The sequence below is a fragment of the Dermacentor andersoni genome, chromosome 11 (genome assembly GCF_023375885.2).
Source record: "Dermacentor andersoni chromosome 11, qqDerAnde1_hic_scaffold, whole genome shotgun sequence".
Lineage (NCBI taxonomy): Eukaryota > Metazoa > Arthropoda > Arachnida > Ixodida > Ixodidae > Dermacentor > Dermacentor andersoni.
This window is the reverse complement of record NC_092824.1, coordinates 98803178-98819979: the sequence shown is the minus strand read 5'-3', so window position 1 is coordinate 98819979 and position 16802 is coordinate 98803178. Positions and strand designations below refer to the sequence as shown.

Sequence of the window (16802 nt, the reverse complement as noted above, 5' to 3'; positions counted from 1 at the left end):
CTTCTGAGAGTAAGTGCCCTGCGTGAAGTCAGTGACTGGTTTGCTTCACCGCTGCTGAGGCGTAGCCACGTGTCGTCTGTAAGAGACAGCCGTCTGGCACTACTGCACTGCCGCAGTTTACACTGATGGCGGAGTAGAGAACGCATGCCGTTTACAAAAGTTCAAAAGCTGGATATGAAGAACGCTTGAAAATGTTTGTTCCAGTTACAAAGACTAAACTTTATTGTAGCTTTAAGGTACACACAATGGGATGAAGGAATACGTAACTATATTAAAAGTGAGCCGTTCATTTGGAACAAAGTTGTGTGTGGTGTTGTTCCTTTTCTTGTGCGTACTTCGTATACAGCCTCGCGTCTTTTAATCAGCAAGGAAATGCGAGGCAACTAGCCCAGGGACAAGTAGAAATGCAGTCGAAGCCCGCTATAACAAACACGGATATAATGAGATACCGGATTTAACGAAATAAATGCAAAATTCCCGCGCATTTTTCGACGCTTTCAGCACGTATGCTTACAACGAATATCGGACGTAACGAACGCAATTTCATGCAGGTTGCGGCTTCGTTATAACGAGGAACACGTGACCAAAAGCCCCGCGGAAGAAACTAAAGGGTTGCTTCCCCGAAAAATCGTCGCCACGAAGTGTTCTGAAATTGTTTTCATCTATATCAAGGGGTATGCTTATAAGAAATATCGGATATTACGAAGGTGATTTCATGCAAGTTGTGGCTACGTTATAGCGAGGAACGCCTCACTTCCAAGCCCTGGAGAGGAAACAACAGGTTTGTCTGCCCGAAGTTCTCGTCGCCCCAAAGTGCTGTTAAACTTTGGCGAGTTAGTCTCGTTTTGATTGGGCGAAGAAATACGTGTGAGCAAACGAAGGACGCAGCAAGATAATTTGAAAGTAACCAGCCTAGTTTACTGAAAACAGCCGTAGCAGACGCAGAAAGTCTCCGTGCTGAAAGTCGTTATGTGCCATGTAAGTTCGGCAATATAAACCATTGTTTACCATTTTCCTACCGCACTCAGTGTCCCTCTTCCTTTTCTTTTCTGTTTTTTTTTTCGGCAGGAGTCTCCCAGAACAGAATGCCCCGCGACGCCGTGTGCCTGACTCGACCCGTCGTGTACACGTTGGCGAGCCTGATCGGCATCGTGCAAGCGCTCATCCTCGGCTCCTGCTGCATGCTGCTGTTCGTCAACCGGAAGTGGCGACTTACGCGGAAGCGCCTGGCCGCCATGCACGCGTCCAGCAGCCGGGCTTCCGTCTCCAGCAAGTCGGAACTCTTCCTCAGGACGTAGTAGCGCGGCGGCTCGTCACCACATTTCATACGGTTCCCCCCGTCCCTACCCCTACTACGGGCTTTTACTGTCAGAAAAAAAAAAAGCGTGTACGATCGCCCGGAGGGGAGGAGGGGAAATCCTGCCATTTCGGGGAAGGGAGGGGGAAGAAAGGGACGCAGCCGGCCTTTGTGTCAGTTGTACATGTGTGTGCGTGTGTCCTGGGAAAGAGACGGTGGCGCCACCTGTCGGCGTTCGAGAGGAGCTCTACGAGAGGCATATGACGCACAAAAGAGGGTTACTTCCATTTGGCCCGTTTCGGCACATCCACGATGCGTTCTATGCCGATAACGAGGTGCAGTTTCCTCATGAACTTTTTTGTTATAGCGGAACTCCTCACGGGCGCACGCCTCTGAAACGCGACAGTGGCGCCGCTATCAGGCGATGGAGAGAAACGCAACGAGAGCCAGATTTCAGGCACAAAACTGCGTCAACTCTCAAGGCCCGTTCTGGTACGCACACTAAGTGTTCCATGATGTCGAGAACATGGCTTATTTGACTGTTGGACTTTTCTGCAACGCAGCAATGTCTTGCCAATATCTTTCTTTCACGAGCGTGGGCACCGCAATCTTGACTGTAGTGCCACCGCTAGGCGATTGGGTGAAACTCGGCGAGAGGCAAATGTCCCACACACAACTGCGTCAATTTTATTGGTCCTCCTCGGTACGACCCCAGGTTGCGCTTCGATGCCCAGAAGCTGGCCGACTTTCGTAGTAAAATGTTTTGTTTTGGCCGCAGCCGTGCTGTTTTTTGTGGATGCAACGTATCTGCGTCCTATGGACCTTGCGCCGGTGGGAACACATTGAGCGCGGTTAACTTCTGGAAATCGCAAGATGGTGTCTTCACTTCGTAATTCTGTCCGTATTGTGGTGTGTTCACCTAAATATTATGTTGCCACTGCTTCCGTCATCTTGCGCGGAAAGAACGTTTAGCGAGATTCAAAAGGAGAGCTGACAGCGCGTAGATCATGCAAGATGAAGCTGACTAACACAGTGAGATTGTTCTTTCGGAAGCTTTAATAAATGGCCGCTATAGCAGCAAATACTCGTCTCTTCAGACGTTATGTAGGCAGCTAGTTCAAGAGGTTCCCATATCCATCTTTTGGTCATACTATTAGGGCGCAATAATCGCTTCATAGTGTTAGCGATTGCTGTTTCAACGTCGGAATCACGGGCTCGTACCTCTTAGCCTGCCAAATGAGCTGCGTAATAAGTTTGTTTTGTTCATAAGCGACGTGGCTTCTTTATCTCGGATGCCAACAAACTTCGTCTATCAAGGTTTCTCAATAGCCTGTCCTTCTAATTGAAGCACTTATACATTTCCCGATAGAAACTTTACCGCGAAGTTAAGCTCTAGCACCAAGAGCCTCATGCGTCGCTACGCGTCTCCGAATGTCTCATTTCTGGCCGTCGCCTCGGTCTCCGGACGAGAGCACGGCAGTATACGAAATAGTTACACATATATGCAGTACTCACGTCAGCAGCCACGCAACCGTGTGCAACCAGGTAAAACAGGCTCACGCAGGCGGTACCGTTGCTCGGCCGTCCAGTCAGTGAGTGCGCATAATCCTGCGAGATCGAAAAGGGTTTACAAAAGTAATTATCTCAGTGATTATTATTATTTGTTTTGATAACATATATGCACTAAAAGAACAAAAACGGTCGCAGCAAATACGCCACTGCTAATCTCGCGGGCACGGTATAAAGTACCCTCAGCGATTCCCAACCCTTTCTAGGCGCCGCAAAGTCAACTCTGAGACAGCCCCCGTATGTGCCAGTCGCGTGACGTGACGTCATCTGCGCATGCCGATGGGCAGACAGGTTAAACAATCAGCTACGATGTCACAATGTTGTACTGTATTATGTGGCTGCCTATGGTCAGGTGTTAGTAAAATTACTTGAAGTGCCAGCGTAACTCGTCCGCGATGACGTCGAGTCGCGTAAATTGTAGGCCTGGTTGCGGCGTAGCTTGTATTGGCCGTAAGTGGATCAATTGTGTGTCATGACCGAGATCTTTCAATATCAGGGAATTTCGCTTTCAGCTTCTTACTAGGGTGAAGAACAAGTATGTTCCCAAAAACAAAGAGGTGCTTTTTTTTTTTTCTCTCCTCCGAAACGCGTATTGCCTCTGCCCTGAAAATAGCTCGGTAATGAAACGCATCTGGCCTGAAGCTACCGGCAAATTTCCTGAAGACATCAGAGTAATGATCTCTGCGGTTCAACCGCGGATATGGTTTTCGTGGCGCTGTGTATCCCAGGACGCGAAGCCAATTTCGCCGATGGACCTTTGCTGATCGTGCCACCGTTAGTACGGTCCTCGGGGCCTTCAGTTTGTACAGACACGGACGGGATAAAACAGCTATGTACTCTCAGCAGTCTTTACGCGTAGCGTCTACGGGCCGCATTTTAATCAACGCTTAATAAGGTGATGTGTGGTGTCTGTTTCCGCCTGCCCTGCTTGTCTGTGCGCGAGAATGCGAGTTTGTGCATTTTGGTGCCGCAAATTCTGACAGGCTGGAGCCGTCTTTTCTCGCACAGCGTACAGTCGCATACTTAGCTCGCCTACATTCCTGTCTGGAGCTCAATTGGTCTGAAAGGCTGGGGATTGTCTGCTTTTTGCTTTTTATTCTGTCATCATCAAACTCGGAAAGTCAAATGGCAGCGTAATCAGCGTTTGCGCGAAGCGTTGTTTACTGCAAGTAACGTTATTAAAGGTCCCCAGTGTAAAGACCCCTTGCAGCTGATTCGCCCGCTCGTTCCCACTTAGAATCGCAATGAGGTAGTACGATCGATCCTCCTTATAACGAACTCTCAGCGCCACGAAAATACATTTCTCATTTGCGATGTTCGTTACAAGCATACATTCGCTACGCGCTGATATCGGTTAGAAACACCTTTAGCATTACTTCGCTGTATCCAATATTTCGTTATAACCATGTTAGTACACGGAGTTTCGACTGTACTTTGTGGTGCCTTCAGCTCATCCTAGGTCGACCTATTAACCTGTTTCGTCCACAATAAATTAGAACCACACTTCGTCTGCGAGGATTCCGGGTATTGAAAGTAATTTTCTCGGTCGGAAATGTGAACGTTGGCGACCCTGTTTCCTAGGCTGACGAGAAGCCCGTCGCACAGAAATCTCGGTAATGCAAAGCGGCGTCGCCTCCTTGACGTCATGTGGCACTAGCTTTGCTTCCTGAGAGAGAGAGAGAGAGAGAGAGAGAGAGAGAGAGAGAGAGGAAAAGCAGCGAGGTTAACCAGAGGCGACTTTCCGTTTTGCTACCCTGCACTGGGGTGGGAGACATAGGTGGTGTAAAGACGACAGTAAGCGAGGGGATAATAAAAAGGGAACAAGAAAGAAAGAAAGAAAGAAAGAAAGAAAGAAAGAAAGAAAGAAAACTGGTAAGAGAAAAGTCGTTCCAACCACAGGTGTTCACACAGGCCGGTCGATCTCAAGAAGCGCGTAGCGCTTGCACGGCATTAAGATACGATGTTAAGTCGCGTCGATGTTTCAAAATTCTTTCTTCCGACAGAGGCTAGTAGTCCAACTGGTTCAGCACGACGGAAAGCGATTGTCTCCGCACACTGTACTGCAGTGTACTGCACTGTACTACACAGTAGAGTGTGCCTTCTAGAAAGTGGACATGCGTGGGTAGGGATGGAGGCTGGCTTCAGTGCAAAATCGTACCGCTAATAAAAAAAAAAATGTACCGCAAAATGCTACCTCTGAGCGAAATACGAACGGAAACGAAGAATCAGCGGTTCAGCCGGAAGGACCATTTATACCGCCGTACATTATGAACGCAACATTCAGTATTTCGTGACATGTTCTCGAGGCAACGAAGACGCACTGGATCGACTTTCTAAAAACATCATTGTGAAGTTAACATTCCTCTGCGTGACGTGAGGCCGTGCTAACTTCGTTGTGTGACCATTCCAGCGATGGTACAGTGCGAGGCCGTGAGCTCTTTTAACGCGTCGCGCGCATGAGTATTGTCTACAGAGAGTATTGTTTAAGCAAAGAAGCCGTGTTCTTGAACATTGGTCAGGAACTAGACGAAGTGATAAATTTCTATCATTCCGCCCGTACCGAAGCATTCCAGATGTAATCTCACTGTGTCAAATGTTCTCTGTATTCTCATATGAAGACATGGAATTTTTCTTTATGGCATCGATATCTACTCCGTAGAATTTGCAGTTGAACCTACTGATAAGAAGAAACTATTGCGTGGCATAATGTAACGTTTTAGAAAGGATGCTTGGTATTTGTCGAACGGAAGCAATTTTCAGAAAAGCACGTGGAATCACACATTACATTGATTTTGACGTGAACGCATTATTATTGCCATAGCTTTGTACGATTGTTTTCTGTGTGTTTCATTTGTATGAACAGTATTTAATGTGTTTCCTTTGGCGCTATCGTGTAAGTGTAAGCCGACAAGCGTTTTTTGTTGCCCAGCAAAGCACTCTTACTATGCTGGCCTGGATAGCTCTCAAGAGGTGTCGATCATTTTGTCCTTATGTCCTTTGTTCTACTTACTTTCAGCGCCACACAACTTAGCGCTTTCGTTGCCCCTTGTTCGCTGTATATAATCGCTGTGGTGTAATAACATTTAGTAAAGTTGCGTTAATATAGCGTATTTCTGGCATGAACATGTCGCAAATGAAACGCGAGCAGGTAGTCCATCATATGGTGCTCTTCTTCCCTTTTTCTTTTGAAAGCTTTCCTAATTTTATTGAGGATGCATGATAACCTTAGTTAAGAGTGGTGCGACGTCTGACATTGGTAAAAATAGAACACAAACGCAAAAAAAGGCGGGCCTTCGTAACAACGCATGGAGAAAGCTCAGCGATGAAAAATCAGAAAATTTCCGAGCATCGAGTTATAGCGTTACACCATCGCCGCATGCGAACACGTCTGTGACTTTGCGGACATGTGGTATAGTGTGCGTAAAGCCGCTGCTCTTTGAATACTAATTCAAAAGCGTTGATCACAAAACAAAGAGCTTTATAACAGAGACATTACGCAAGAAACTGCGCACAGTTGACTGAACGACGGAGTTAGGAAAGCTTGCACTTATGTCTTCTTCAACCCTAATCATTCCGATTACTGGCGCCTTCGTGTTCATGTGTGCCTCTTCGCGGGTGATTCGTACCATTGCATGCAACTGAAGAATATTCGCTGGATCTCCCGTGTTTGTTATACAAGGGCTCTGGTTGTTGATACTCTGAATAAAACCGCGCAGCAGGTTTTGTTTCTGGGTCCTACTGTATAGCCGAAACGCGTTCAGGGGACTGACTCGCCTAACTGTAGTTATATCTCCTCCAGTGATGGACTTCTTCCGGCTGGAAAATAGTTCCTAAGCTAGGACTCCGTAGATGTCTGAGGGTGCGGCTAAAAGGCGCCGAACACACAACTTGAACAAAGGCTCACAGCGGGGTAGAACGGTTTCCTGCAAGCGTTCGTCGAGTTCCGAGCCGAACGCGGGAAAGCCTCTACCTTGCCTTTCTCCACTGCGAGGAGGCCGCGTTTATTTTGGAGTGAAAGGTTTGAGAGTGCGTGCGTGTGTTTGCATCTTACCATAGGACGAAGGGCTCTTATCCACGTCACCGTGTTTGCCGTTTCTTCACTTTTAACTGGACGAACTTGAAAAGGAAGCAAGAACAGGAGAGCGGACTATAATAGCAGGTCGGAAAGAGCTTTAGTGTGACAACGTAAGTTTCGCAGATTCACGATAACTATCGACACTGCTATATGATTAATTCTACGAACTGCTTTGGAAGTTACGCGCTGAGCCAGCCGATCACAGATCGGGAACGCGAACCGGGTAAAGCATGACAATGTTTCGAGTAACACCTCAGAACAGTTTGTGCATAGGTAACAGACAAAGCCGGTGCACTTTTTTGTCATGCTTAGCCAGTTTATGAGAACCAACTGGCTTTGTGTCGTCATCGCAGGATTACGTAAAGCCACCTGTAGTTGAGCGAACGTGGCGCGACGTTTGACGAGACAAGAGCATGCCGTTTGAATTAAACCCGATAAGTGCTAACCTTGTGAATCATAGGCGATACGGAAACGAGACCAGAACAACTATCTACATCATGTAATCATGTCGGTACCGATCGTTACGTATACGTAGTACGAGAATATGTGGGAGCAAAGGAGAATGCGTGCGGAGTTTTTCTTTTGATGCGGTCTTCGTGCCAAACAAGCTTCTCAGTTTCTGCCTCGCCGGCGAAGCGGCGTTCAACCGGCAGGCCTCCTCTTCCATTGCGCACTAGATCGTTTCCCGTTACGCTGTCCGTATCACGTGGTTTCGGGGACTTGTTTATCATCGCTGTGTAACGCAGACTGTAACATTTTTGCCACACGTTCTACTCGAGATTCTCCATTAGCTTCCTACAACACCGAGACGGCGGTATTGCGCAGGCGTCGCTGTCTTTCCTGCGTCATACTTCCTGGTGCGCGGACACAGCATTGGTTTGACAAATCGCCGGACCCATCGTCCCCACTGGGTTGCGGCGCGGATTTCTTTAACCGGTGTTGCGTCCGTGAGGTGCGGTTTCTTTATTGGTGCTCGTTTCGCTTGCTTCCTTCTTGCCAGACCTTTATTCGTGGAAGAAGGTTCATTGACCCCCTCGCAAGGTGAGCGCACAGCGTAATGGAGTCTCTGCTGCGTACAGAGCAAAGAAATGCGTCCACTGTCCTAGAAGAGACGCGTACAGTGGTATGGATGCACTCCTCGCAGACTGAGGTATATGGAAGCTGGTTCCGTGTTTTAATAATTTCTTTGAACTGGCTGTCCACATGAAAGTTCATTGCGTTTCGAAGCAAGATACCAATCATTGCTTCAGGAGTGAGAGCAATTAAAGTGCGTGTATTTAAGGGTTGCTTGCTTCTAACCCGAGTGGGACTCGATGCTCACAGAGCCTTAAAGGTGTTCTGTCCTTGTGTGAGTCTCTAGAGAGTGGAAGGGTTACCATTACATCGTGCCACTTTCCACGGCAACTTATATTTCTGAAGACTGGCTCTATAGCCTTGTTCTGATGCCTCAACTGTCAGCATAGCCAAGTACTGCTGTTAAAGAAAAAAAAAAAAAACTTTTTTCTCTTTACTCCCTAATAGGGATTTGCGGTTTTTGAGAACTGCTCTCGAACGCAAATTACCGCAACAGGCAGCTAGCTATTGACATTAATATTTGTTTTCTACCTTCTTTTTGTTTAAGTTTGCTTGTGTATTTTGTCCTTGTCCTTTATGACGTTGCATTTTTTTGTCGTAGCGTTGCGTAGAACTGTTCGGTATGCGCCCGTTCTCATGGGCAAGCTTTTCCTCTGAGCACGAGTATATAGAGGACAGCAACACTTTTCCGATGATTTCGTACTCAACTCTAGCTGTTAAGAGAATGAGGGGATTCGTGTGCCCTATGTGTTATCGCGGAAGCCATATTTTTTTGCGCTGCTGGTGCCGCTGGTGTGTTTTATTCTATTATTTTTTTAGTTGTTCTTTGCGTGCTCTTTTGTAAGCGAAAATAAAAAAAAGAGTGCAATAAAACGACCCATACCGTCTTTGAATGGACTTGTCTTTCTTTTCACGGATGTCCCGTGGAAGCTAGTACTTGATAAAAGTACGCGATCAGACAATCATTCAACTGAGGAGAGAGAGCTGGCAAAACTACATTGAGTCTCGCCTGGTGCCTCTCGTCAAATGTAAGATATGACGCCATCCTGAATGTGGGGAGCTCTGATGGTCTTCGATGGTGGGGCGCAGCTGTTCCAGTAGGAATAAAACGAACAATGGTTGCGACAACAAAGATACCTGCGATGCCAGAAAACCGGTTAACGCTGGGGTGTGAATAGAGAGAGAGCGAGAGAAAGCAAGGAGAAGGCCAGGTAGGTCTGCCAGACAAGTGTCCGGTTTGCTACCCTACATGTGGAGTAAGGGGAAAGGGAACAAGAAATAGAGGGAGAGACTGAACGCTGTGTGCACGAGGGAGGATGCACAGGAGGACTACGAACCCTCGCTCGGGCCGGTGCACTTCAATAAATGCACTGGTTCACGAATGAACTTTTCGCGCCAGCGACGGATGTGGGAGTAGCCTTCGTCCTACAGTGGTCACAAGGATGATGATGTGGAATGGCAATAAAATCAGATCGATATCAAATGAAATTATGGGGCTTAACTTCGCAATACAACGACCCCGGGCCGCTGTGGGCAGCTCTGTGGGCAGTGGGCAGAGACGCGGCAGGGGGTAGCTCGACCATCTGGAATTCTTTAACTTGTACCTGCACCATACAATAAAGCTTCGAGTGGGGCTAGTTGGTATGGCATCGTTCTGCTTGCTGCGCTATACTGTTTATGCGAAGCACACAAAAGAGACAGACGCACATGTGTGTCTGTCTCTTTTTTTGTCCTTCGCGTAAACAATATAGCGCAGCAAGCAGAACTGCATCATAACAAACAACAGTCCTTACATTCCGCCCCGATCAGACTGAGATCGATGGGGCCGGGCTACGAAACCGCGACCTCGCGCTCTGCAGCAGAACGCCAAAGCCAGTGAACCACCACGGTAGATGAGACGTCAAATAAAGCCTGGTATCTTGGCTCCATGCGGTCATGACAAACAAAAACAGCTCCTTTTCCCCGATTCTTCCCCGCCTCAAAAGGTACCAGACGACCAGGGTTGGGGACGTTACGATGGGCAAAGGTGATTCCGTAGCGTTAGGGCGTAGATCTGTAGCACGCAGCGAAAGGCCGTGGTAACCACGTCACAACGTAGCACGCAAATCTACCGCACTTCCTGTGGGGTTCCACCAGACTGCGCTCATCAAGGTACCACTGCCTGGGAAAAGTGGGGCTTCACTAAAGCTGCCCAAAAGTGGAGCTTAGTTAAGGCCGCCCACCTGACAGCCATATTTGGATTTATGGACCGCAATACGGACTTAACGAACACAACAAATTGTTCAGGTACATAAAGATGCATGCTTCCCACGTTTTATGCCGCAAAGGCAAATGTCCGAGTTTGAAAAAAAAAAATGAAAAAGGAAAACAATGTTTGCCCCTCCCCCCCCCCCCCCCCACACACACACACATACATACATGTTCCTAAAAACTTCCATTTTCCCCACTGTGAACATCTCGCTTAATTTAGCGAATAACGAAGAGAATAGCAGTTCCAATAAACTGCAAACATATAGGACCCTCCGCCTGAAATCACGATTGCTAGGCAGTTATAACGTTCATCGGTAAACAAATTTCGCTTCCAAATGAACAAGAGATCTATGTTTGGTGAATTTGTTCCCTTAATTTTAGTTGGTACTAGAAGAGGAAATGTTAGCTTTTATACATAATGCATAACGCTTAATTGCTTAGTACATGCTGTTCGCTGCCTTTCCTTTCATTTCTAGAATGTGTGGATTCGTAGCGAGCTCTAGAACCTCTCGTTCCTGGCTCTATATTTTCCTGACTATGGAAACTGAGCATGTTGATAAAGCACCCAAACTGACCAGACAGACAGACAGACAGACAGACAGACAGACAGACAGACAGACAGACAGACAGACAGACAGACAGACAGACAGACAGACAGACAGACAGACAGACAGACAGACAGACAGACAGACAGACAGACAGACAGACAGACAGACAGACAGACAGACCAATAAACAAATGAACATGAAACAATATGTATCAGCTTGACACACGAGATGTGTCTCATATTTGAACACATGAAGACAGCGTACCAATAGTCGATTGCGAGATAAGGCCGCGCTTTGCGTACTAGACTGAAGAAAAAGCTGGAGGACACTTAAGCTTCACCTTTAAGAGCGGAACGCGATAGCATTCAAACATCTCTGACTGCTTCTCACGCTTCCCGGCAACTGGAGCGTATGTAACCCTAACGTTTACCGGGAAACGCTGGTCACGAACGCTATGCGCGAAGGCAGGCTTTCTGGTATAAACGCGGCCTCTTGCGTGGGCCGCGATGCGGCGGAGGCGAGCGCCATCTGCATGGTGGTGTTGCAAGGAGCCGGGCGCGCCGCTCCGTGGGCGCCAAGATACTCACGCGCCGCTGCGCGCAAATGGCTGACACCGTGGCCTGTTTATGATTGGTAGAAACGATGGAAAAGGCGTTTCTTTGAGTTTTCGCATAGCATAATTACGTTTTCTCGTATAGTCAAATTACAATCCGCCGCTATAGTTTCAGTTTCACTTTCAGTTTATTGAGTGTCTCTAGGTTGTGCGTAAGTCGTACTTTACGATTTTTCTAGGCATCTTAAGACGAGAAATTCAATGAGTTCAGTAATTTCCTTGCGCCACATGGAGGGCCTGCATGGTTGGGCACAAGTGGTTCGCAATTGTTTTTGCCGAGGCGATGTCCAACGCCGGATCTTCTGCGACGCGGGGCCTTTAACGCTGTCGCGTTAAAATGCACGACAACCGGAAGTTTTCTGCGGTCACGCGCACACTCGCTGCCGCAGTGCGGATGAAAGAGTCTATATAGTCGTCTACCGGACTGCGCTTCTATACGCAGCCTCAATTGGTCGAAAGCTCGTTAGCGCACGCAGTACAAAGCCGCTTCTATCGAAGCGTTTGCATTCGAACAACCGGATCCGGCGGTCCTTGCCCGTGACATAAAGGACGACGCAGTGGCCGCTGAGAAAGCACGTGCGTCCGTATACAAATGCCTTGTCTGACTGTTTTAGAGAAAGTCACTCAGAAGCACGTACCCTGTGCCCGCATACGCTCGTACGCTGGATGTCCGCAGCGTTCACGACTAATCCGTCGGGCTCTACGGCTCGTCCAGCGCCCATTAGCCGCTGTACCCTCGCTAATTGGGAAGTTTGGCCCGCGGACAAAGCCGGCTACCCTTTTGCTACGCGGACGCTGCTTCCGCTAATGACAAAGTTGCACGCGCTGCTGTTACGAGGAGTTAATTGGCGAGACGCGAGACGGGACTGTCAGGCGTGGACAGTAGTTTGAAAGGCGAAAACGGGGAGATTTCAAGCAGTGTGCCCCGTGGTGTGTTGCCTTCAGTACTTCTCCAGCACCCTTTTGAAGCTTTCTGTTCTCCCGTTATCAAATGGCAGATGTTGCAGCACGAATGCTGAGCCGTCTATTTCTCGTCCAATGTAGAGATGCTTTTACAGATATACTCCTTATACTCTTACACATAACCGCGATACTCTTGTACATTCAACATACGTTAACGTACTGTACAATATAAACGTATACACATCACACATTGTACATGCCCACCAACAGCCAGTGGCTGATTTCGCAATAACGAGAACATTCTCAGTAATACTATTATTGCTATCTTGTGTTAAACAAAGAAAAAATAGATAGGTCTGCGCTCTAACAAAAGAAAGAATTTGGCAGAGCCGATCCAACGATGACCGTCGAAGGTAATGCGATTAGAGCATTCAAGCAATGCAGGAACACATCATATTGCTGAAGATACATTTGTCTAGAATCTGTACTTGTCAGAGACTTCTGTTGCTCCGCCTATATGCGACATAATGTTTTCAGTATCAGTCCACTTTTCCATGACACTCGCTTGCCCAGGTCGCGAATGAGATCGACACATGACGAAAATTCCTGGCGACGACGCAGTTATGCCGACAGGATCAACGAAGAAGGAGGAATCACGTCCGCTGGATTGACGAAGGTGGTATGACGACTACGGCATGAAGACAAAGGGAGCACGGCGAGCGTATGACGATGACGGTATCACTAAGACTGTATGACGGCTAGGGCGTTACGACAATGGTATGACGACAACCGAACGCCGAAGCGTGAATGACGACGACGGAATGACCACGATGGCATGACCACGATGGCATGACCACGATGGCATGACCACGATGGCATGATGATGACAGTATGCCAACGACTGTGAGACGAGGACGTAATAATGACGGCATGACAACGGCGCCACAATCACAATTGAGTGACGAATCACAACTGAATAGTGACAGCGTAATTACGATAGATTAACGAAGAAGGAATGGCGTCGATGTAGCGACGACAACTGTATGACGACAACGGTGTGACGACGGCAGAGCTGCAACGACGGCATCACGTCGACGGTAGGACAAAGAATGCATGATGACCGCTGCATGACGATGACGCAATGACGACAATGGCACAAGAACCGTATGAGGACAATGAAATGAAGTTTATGACGAGGATGACGGGACGGCGACTGAATGACGACGACCGCACCATGAGAATCGTATGAAGTTGAAGTGACGGCGATGAAGCGACCTCGGCGGCATCGCGACGACCGTGTGACAACGAATTGCATATCACACTTTGTGAATTGCAGCCGGTGAGCTTGCAAGACGTATCCACTTCAAATAAATTTCCAGGAGGGCACCAGTTTCGAGATATCATTTTCGAAAATATGGGGCGAAATACATGGACGTTGAAGTTACTTTTCTGGTTCAATGCATAAAAGAGCGTTCTGTTAAAAAAGCAAGTGGTACAACCTTTCATTTTTACGGCAAGATTGAGGCGCAAATCTCCAAACTGATGTCATTCTGGAAATTCATTCCAAGTGAATACGCCTTGCAAGCTCACCGGCTACAATTTATAACTTGCAATATGTGCTTTAAAGAAATTAATCATGAAGTTACCGAGTTCTTTGGTAATTGGTTGAATATGCGTTTCCATTTCTGGTGCGAGTAATGTCCGTCTCTCTAATCAGTCGAGCTCAGGGACTAAGAATTATGTTATCTGCAACAGGGAATGCTGGGAATTTCTGTAAAACTTAAAAACAGTCACACTGGATATTGCTATCACACAACACAGCAGTCGTTCAGGTTTGTATAGGTGGCATCTGCCTCAAGAAGCATATCGACTTCATGATCCACTGAACTTGCCTGGTTGTCAAACTCGCCGCCAGGGGGCTTCAGCTCCAAATTGCCAGCCACAACTGCATACAAAGCGCGCCAAGTTATTGCAACTGTGTCAAATCTAGCATCGGGCGGTTATCGTTTCAGCGATTTTCCGCAAGCGGATTCGGCGCATCCGTAAGGACGGAGCGAGTAGCACGGGGTTGCGTCAGCGTATCGTCGAGCGAAGCGGAGTCGTGTTACGAGACCTGACTCGCAATAGATCGCAGTATTGCTCTCGCTCAACGGCGCTGTGCGGACGGGGCTTTAGAAGCGCAAATCCAATTTCACGCGTGTATGCAGCGTACTGCGCCACTTTTCGTCCGGAAGGCTCAGTGTGAAGTCTATCCAGTTGCTCCACAAAGGAAGCGGCGAGATCTTTCGCTGTGTCAAACAAAAGGAGGCGATAGATCTGCTCCGCCCGGCACTGCTACATGGCCGTGAAATGCGAAGCATGCAACTGTCGTAGTGCAGGCCACTTCGCAATATCGCGATGCGCGTCAGCTGCAGAAGCTTTTCAAAAGTACACATGTTAAAGGCATCGACTTGTCAGAAGAGGATTTCTCCCCGTACAAAGGTGAGAGGGGCGTGCAAAGGACGCATAGCAACGGCACAGAAAAGTACAAGCGTGGGTGGTGAGAAATATCAGCGACAAGAAAAGAGAAAAAGAATGCTCCTTCGCTCCTTGAGAAATACGAGCTATAAGCGACAGCCAAATGTATTTGCGGATGAGATTGAAAATTGGAACACGTGCTGGCTTGCACAGCAGCCGTTGTCGCAGAAATTTCGTTTGTTGAGCTCGTCCAAACACTTTGATTACACCGAGAAGCGCCAAATGATTGCAGCAAGTGACACAAGCTTCTTTCTTTCGCGCGTGCATATGAAGTTTATTGATGTCGTGCGAAGTCCCCGTGCTTACAAAATCGACTCTTGCACCCAAAAGTGTTAGGACTGACACGGTTGTACGAATAACAAATAATCAGCTTGTCCAAGCGAACAGGTTCTTCCGGATGAGTGTGTGTATATATATATATATATATATGCGCATGCATGCGAAATGCACATACATGTTGTTTTCTTTAAAGAAAGGCTAATGGGCCAGAAGTTTCCGTGATTCAGACAGGAGCGTCATTAGGGATTTAACAGTGATTACTAGCAATGTAGATAGCCGCTGCGCTAATGAAGGAACGAAGCGCATAATAGACACAACACCGTAGGAGAGAATGTCAACAAAAATGACACTTGTTAACTGTGTAGTATATTGAAAGGGCCCACGACGCAAACGGTAGTACGCATGCGCGGATACCGAAACGCAGGTAGAAAATGCATTGAAATAACCTTAACGTTTTCTACCAGGAGCTCAAGGTGGGTAGATGTGACGCGGGTACAGAGGATAGCGGATCATAAGGATAACAGCATGAATTTACAGAGAGAGAGAGAGAGAGAGAGAAAGAGAGAGAGAGCAAAGACAGAAAAGGCAGGAGCGTCCAGTTTGCTACCTTACACTAAGGGTAAGGGAAACAGGGAACATACAAAGAAAAATTCGTTTAACACAGGAGCCTGAGAGATACTTTCCTCACTTCATTCGCTTACGGTGTATATACTACCGAACCCGATCTTTGTCTAAAGAAGCAGTTACGTGGGCTTATTCAATACCGCAGTGAACAACAGATGCAGTAGCCAAACTTGGAGTGCTGGCATATGATGCCTTACAATGGTTGTGGAACACATCATACATCGACTCGACCCCTGCCTGCGACTTCATCCTCCACCTGGACTATCACGACCCGAGAGAACGGTGCTTTGCCGATTGTGGCTTGGAGTCGCATTTACGAAGCCGTTTGCTTTTCGCATCGAGTGGGAGGATCGATAGTGCTTCGTGTGACCGCTGCGGCGACGCGGAAACTATCGAACACGTTCTTTGTCATTGTCCCCGACACATTCACTCGCGACCGCGCTGGCGCGTCTTCCCGATTGGCCGCTCTCGGAGCAGGCAGTCCTGGAACACCGACTTATACAGTCGTCGCACCACAAGACAGTGAAGGCACACTTGAAATTTTACGTTCGAGTGGCCTATTGGTGAGACTGTAGTTCTCATGGAAGTTCAGAACGTTCCCTACCTCCCACCCTTTTTTTCCGTTTCTTTGCTTTTCTCTCTGCTGTTCTTTTCACCTTTCATTTCTCCTTACCCTTCCCCCAGTGCAGGGTAGCAAACCACAATGTTATCTGGCTAACCTGCCAGCTTTTCCCATCCCATTTATTTCTCTCTCTCTCTCTCTCTCTCTCTAGGTTGGATTACTAAGGGCAAGAAGGATGCCGTCATGTTATTAGCATGATGCAGGCTATGAGAAATACCGCTTCATCCAAAGCCGCTCAGGGGACTAAGGAAAGTTGACTTTTCAACGCATGTGAAAAATGGTAAGTGCGAGAAGAAAAAGACCCCCCCCCCCCCCCTCTAGAACTGCGGCAAGTTCACCAATTCGCCACAGTGCAACAAGTTAAACGTGTGTCATGTTTTACATCATGTTTAAAGTGTCTGCGCGCGCTTTGCGGTTTGAAGGGGTAGCCT

General features: G+C 47.7%; 1 protein-coding gene across 1 annotated transcript in view; it reads left to right on the top strand.

Moving 5' to 3' along the window:
* LOC126539139 (uncharacterized) overlaps positions 1 to 8902 on the top strand; it is a 73930-nt gene extending 65028 nt beyond the window's left edge. Inside the window, exon 12 of the mRNA XM_072285230.1 lies at positions 1069 to 8902. Coding sequence (XP_072141331.1) covers positions 1069 to 1298 — 230 coding nt within the window. The 3' untranslated portion in view covers positions 1299 to 8902. The remainder of the gene's footprint in view (positions 1 to 1068) is intronic.
* The last annotated feature ends 7900 nt before the right edge of the window (positions 8903 to 16802 follow it).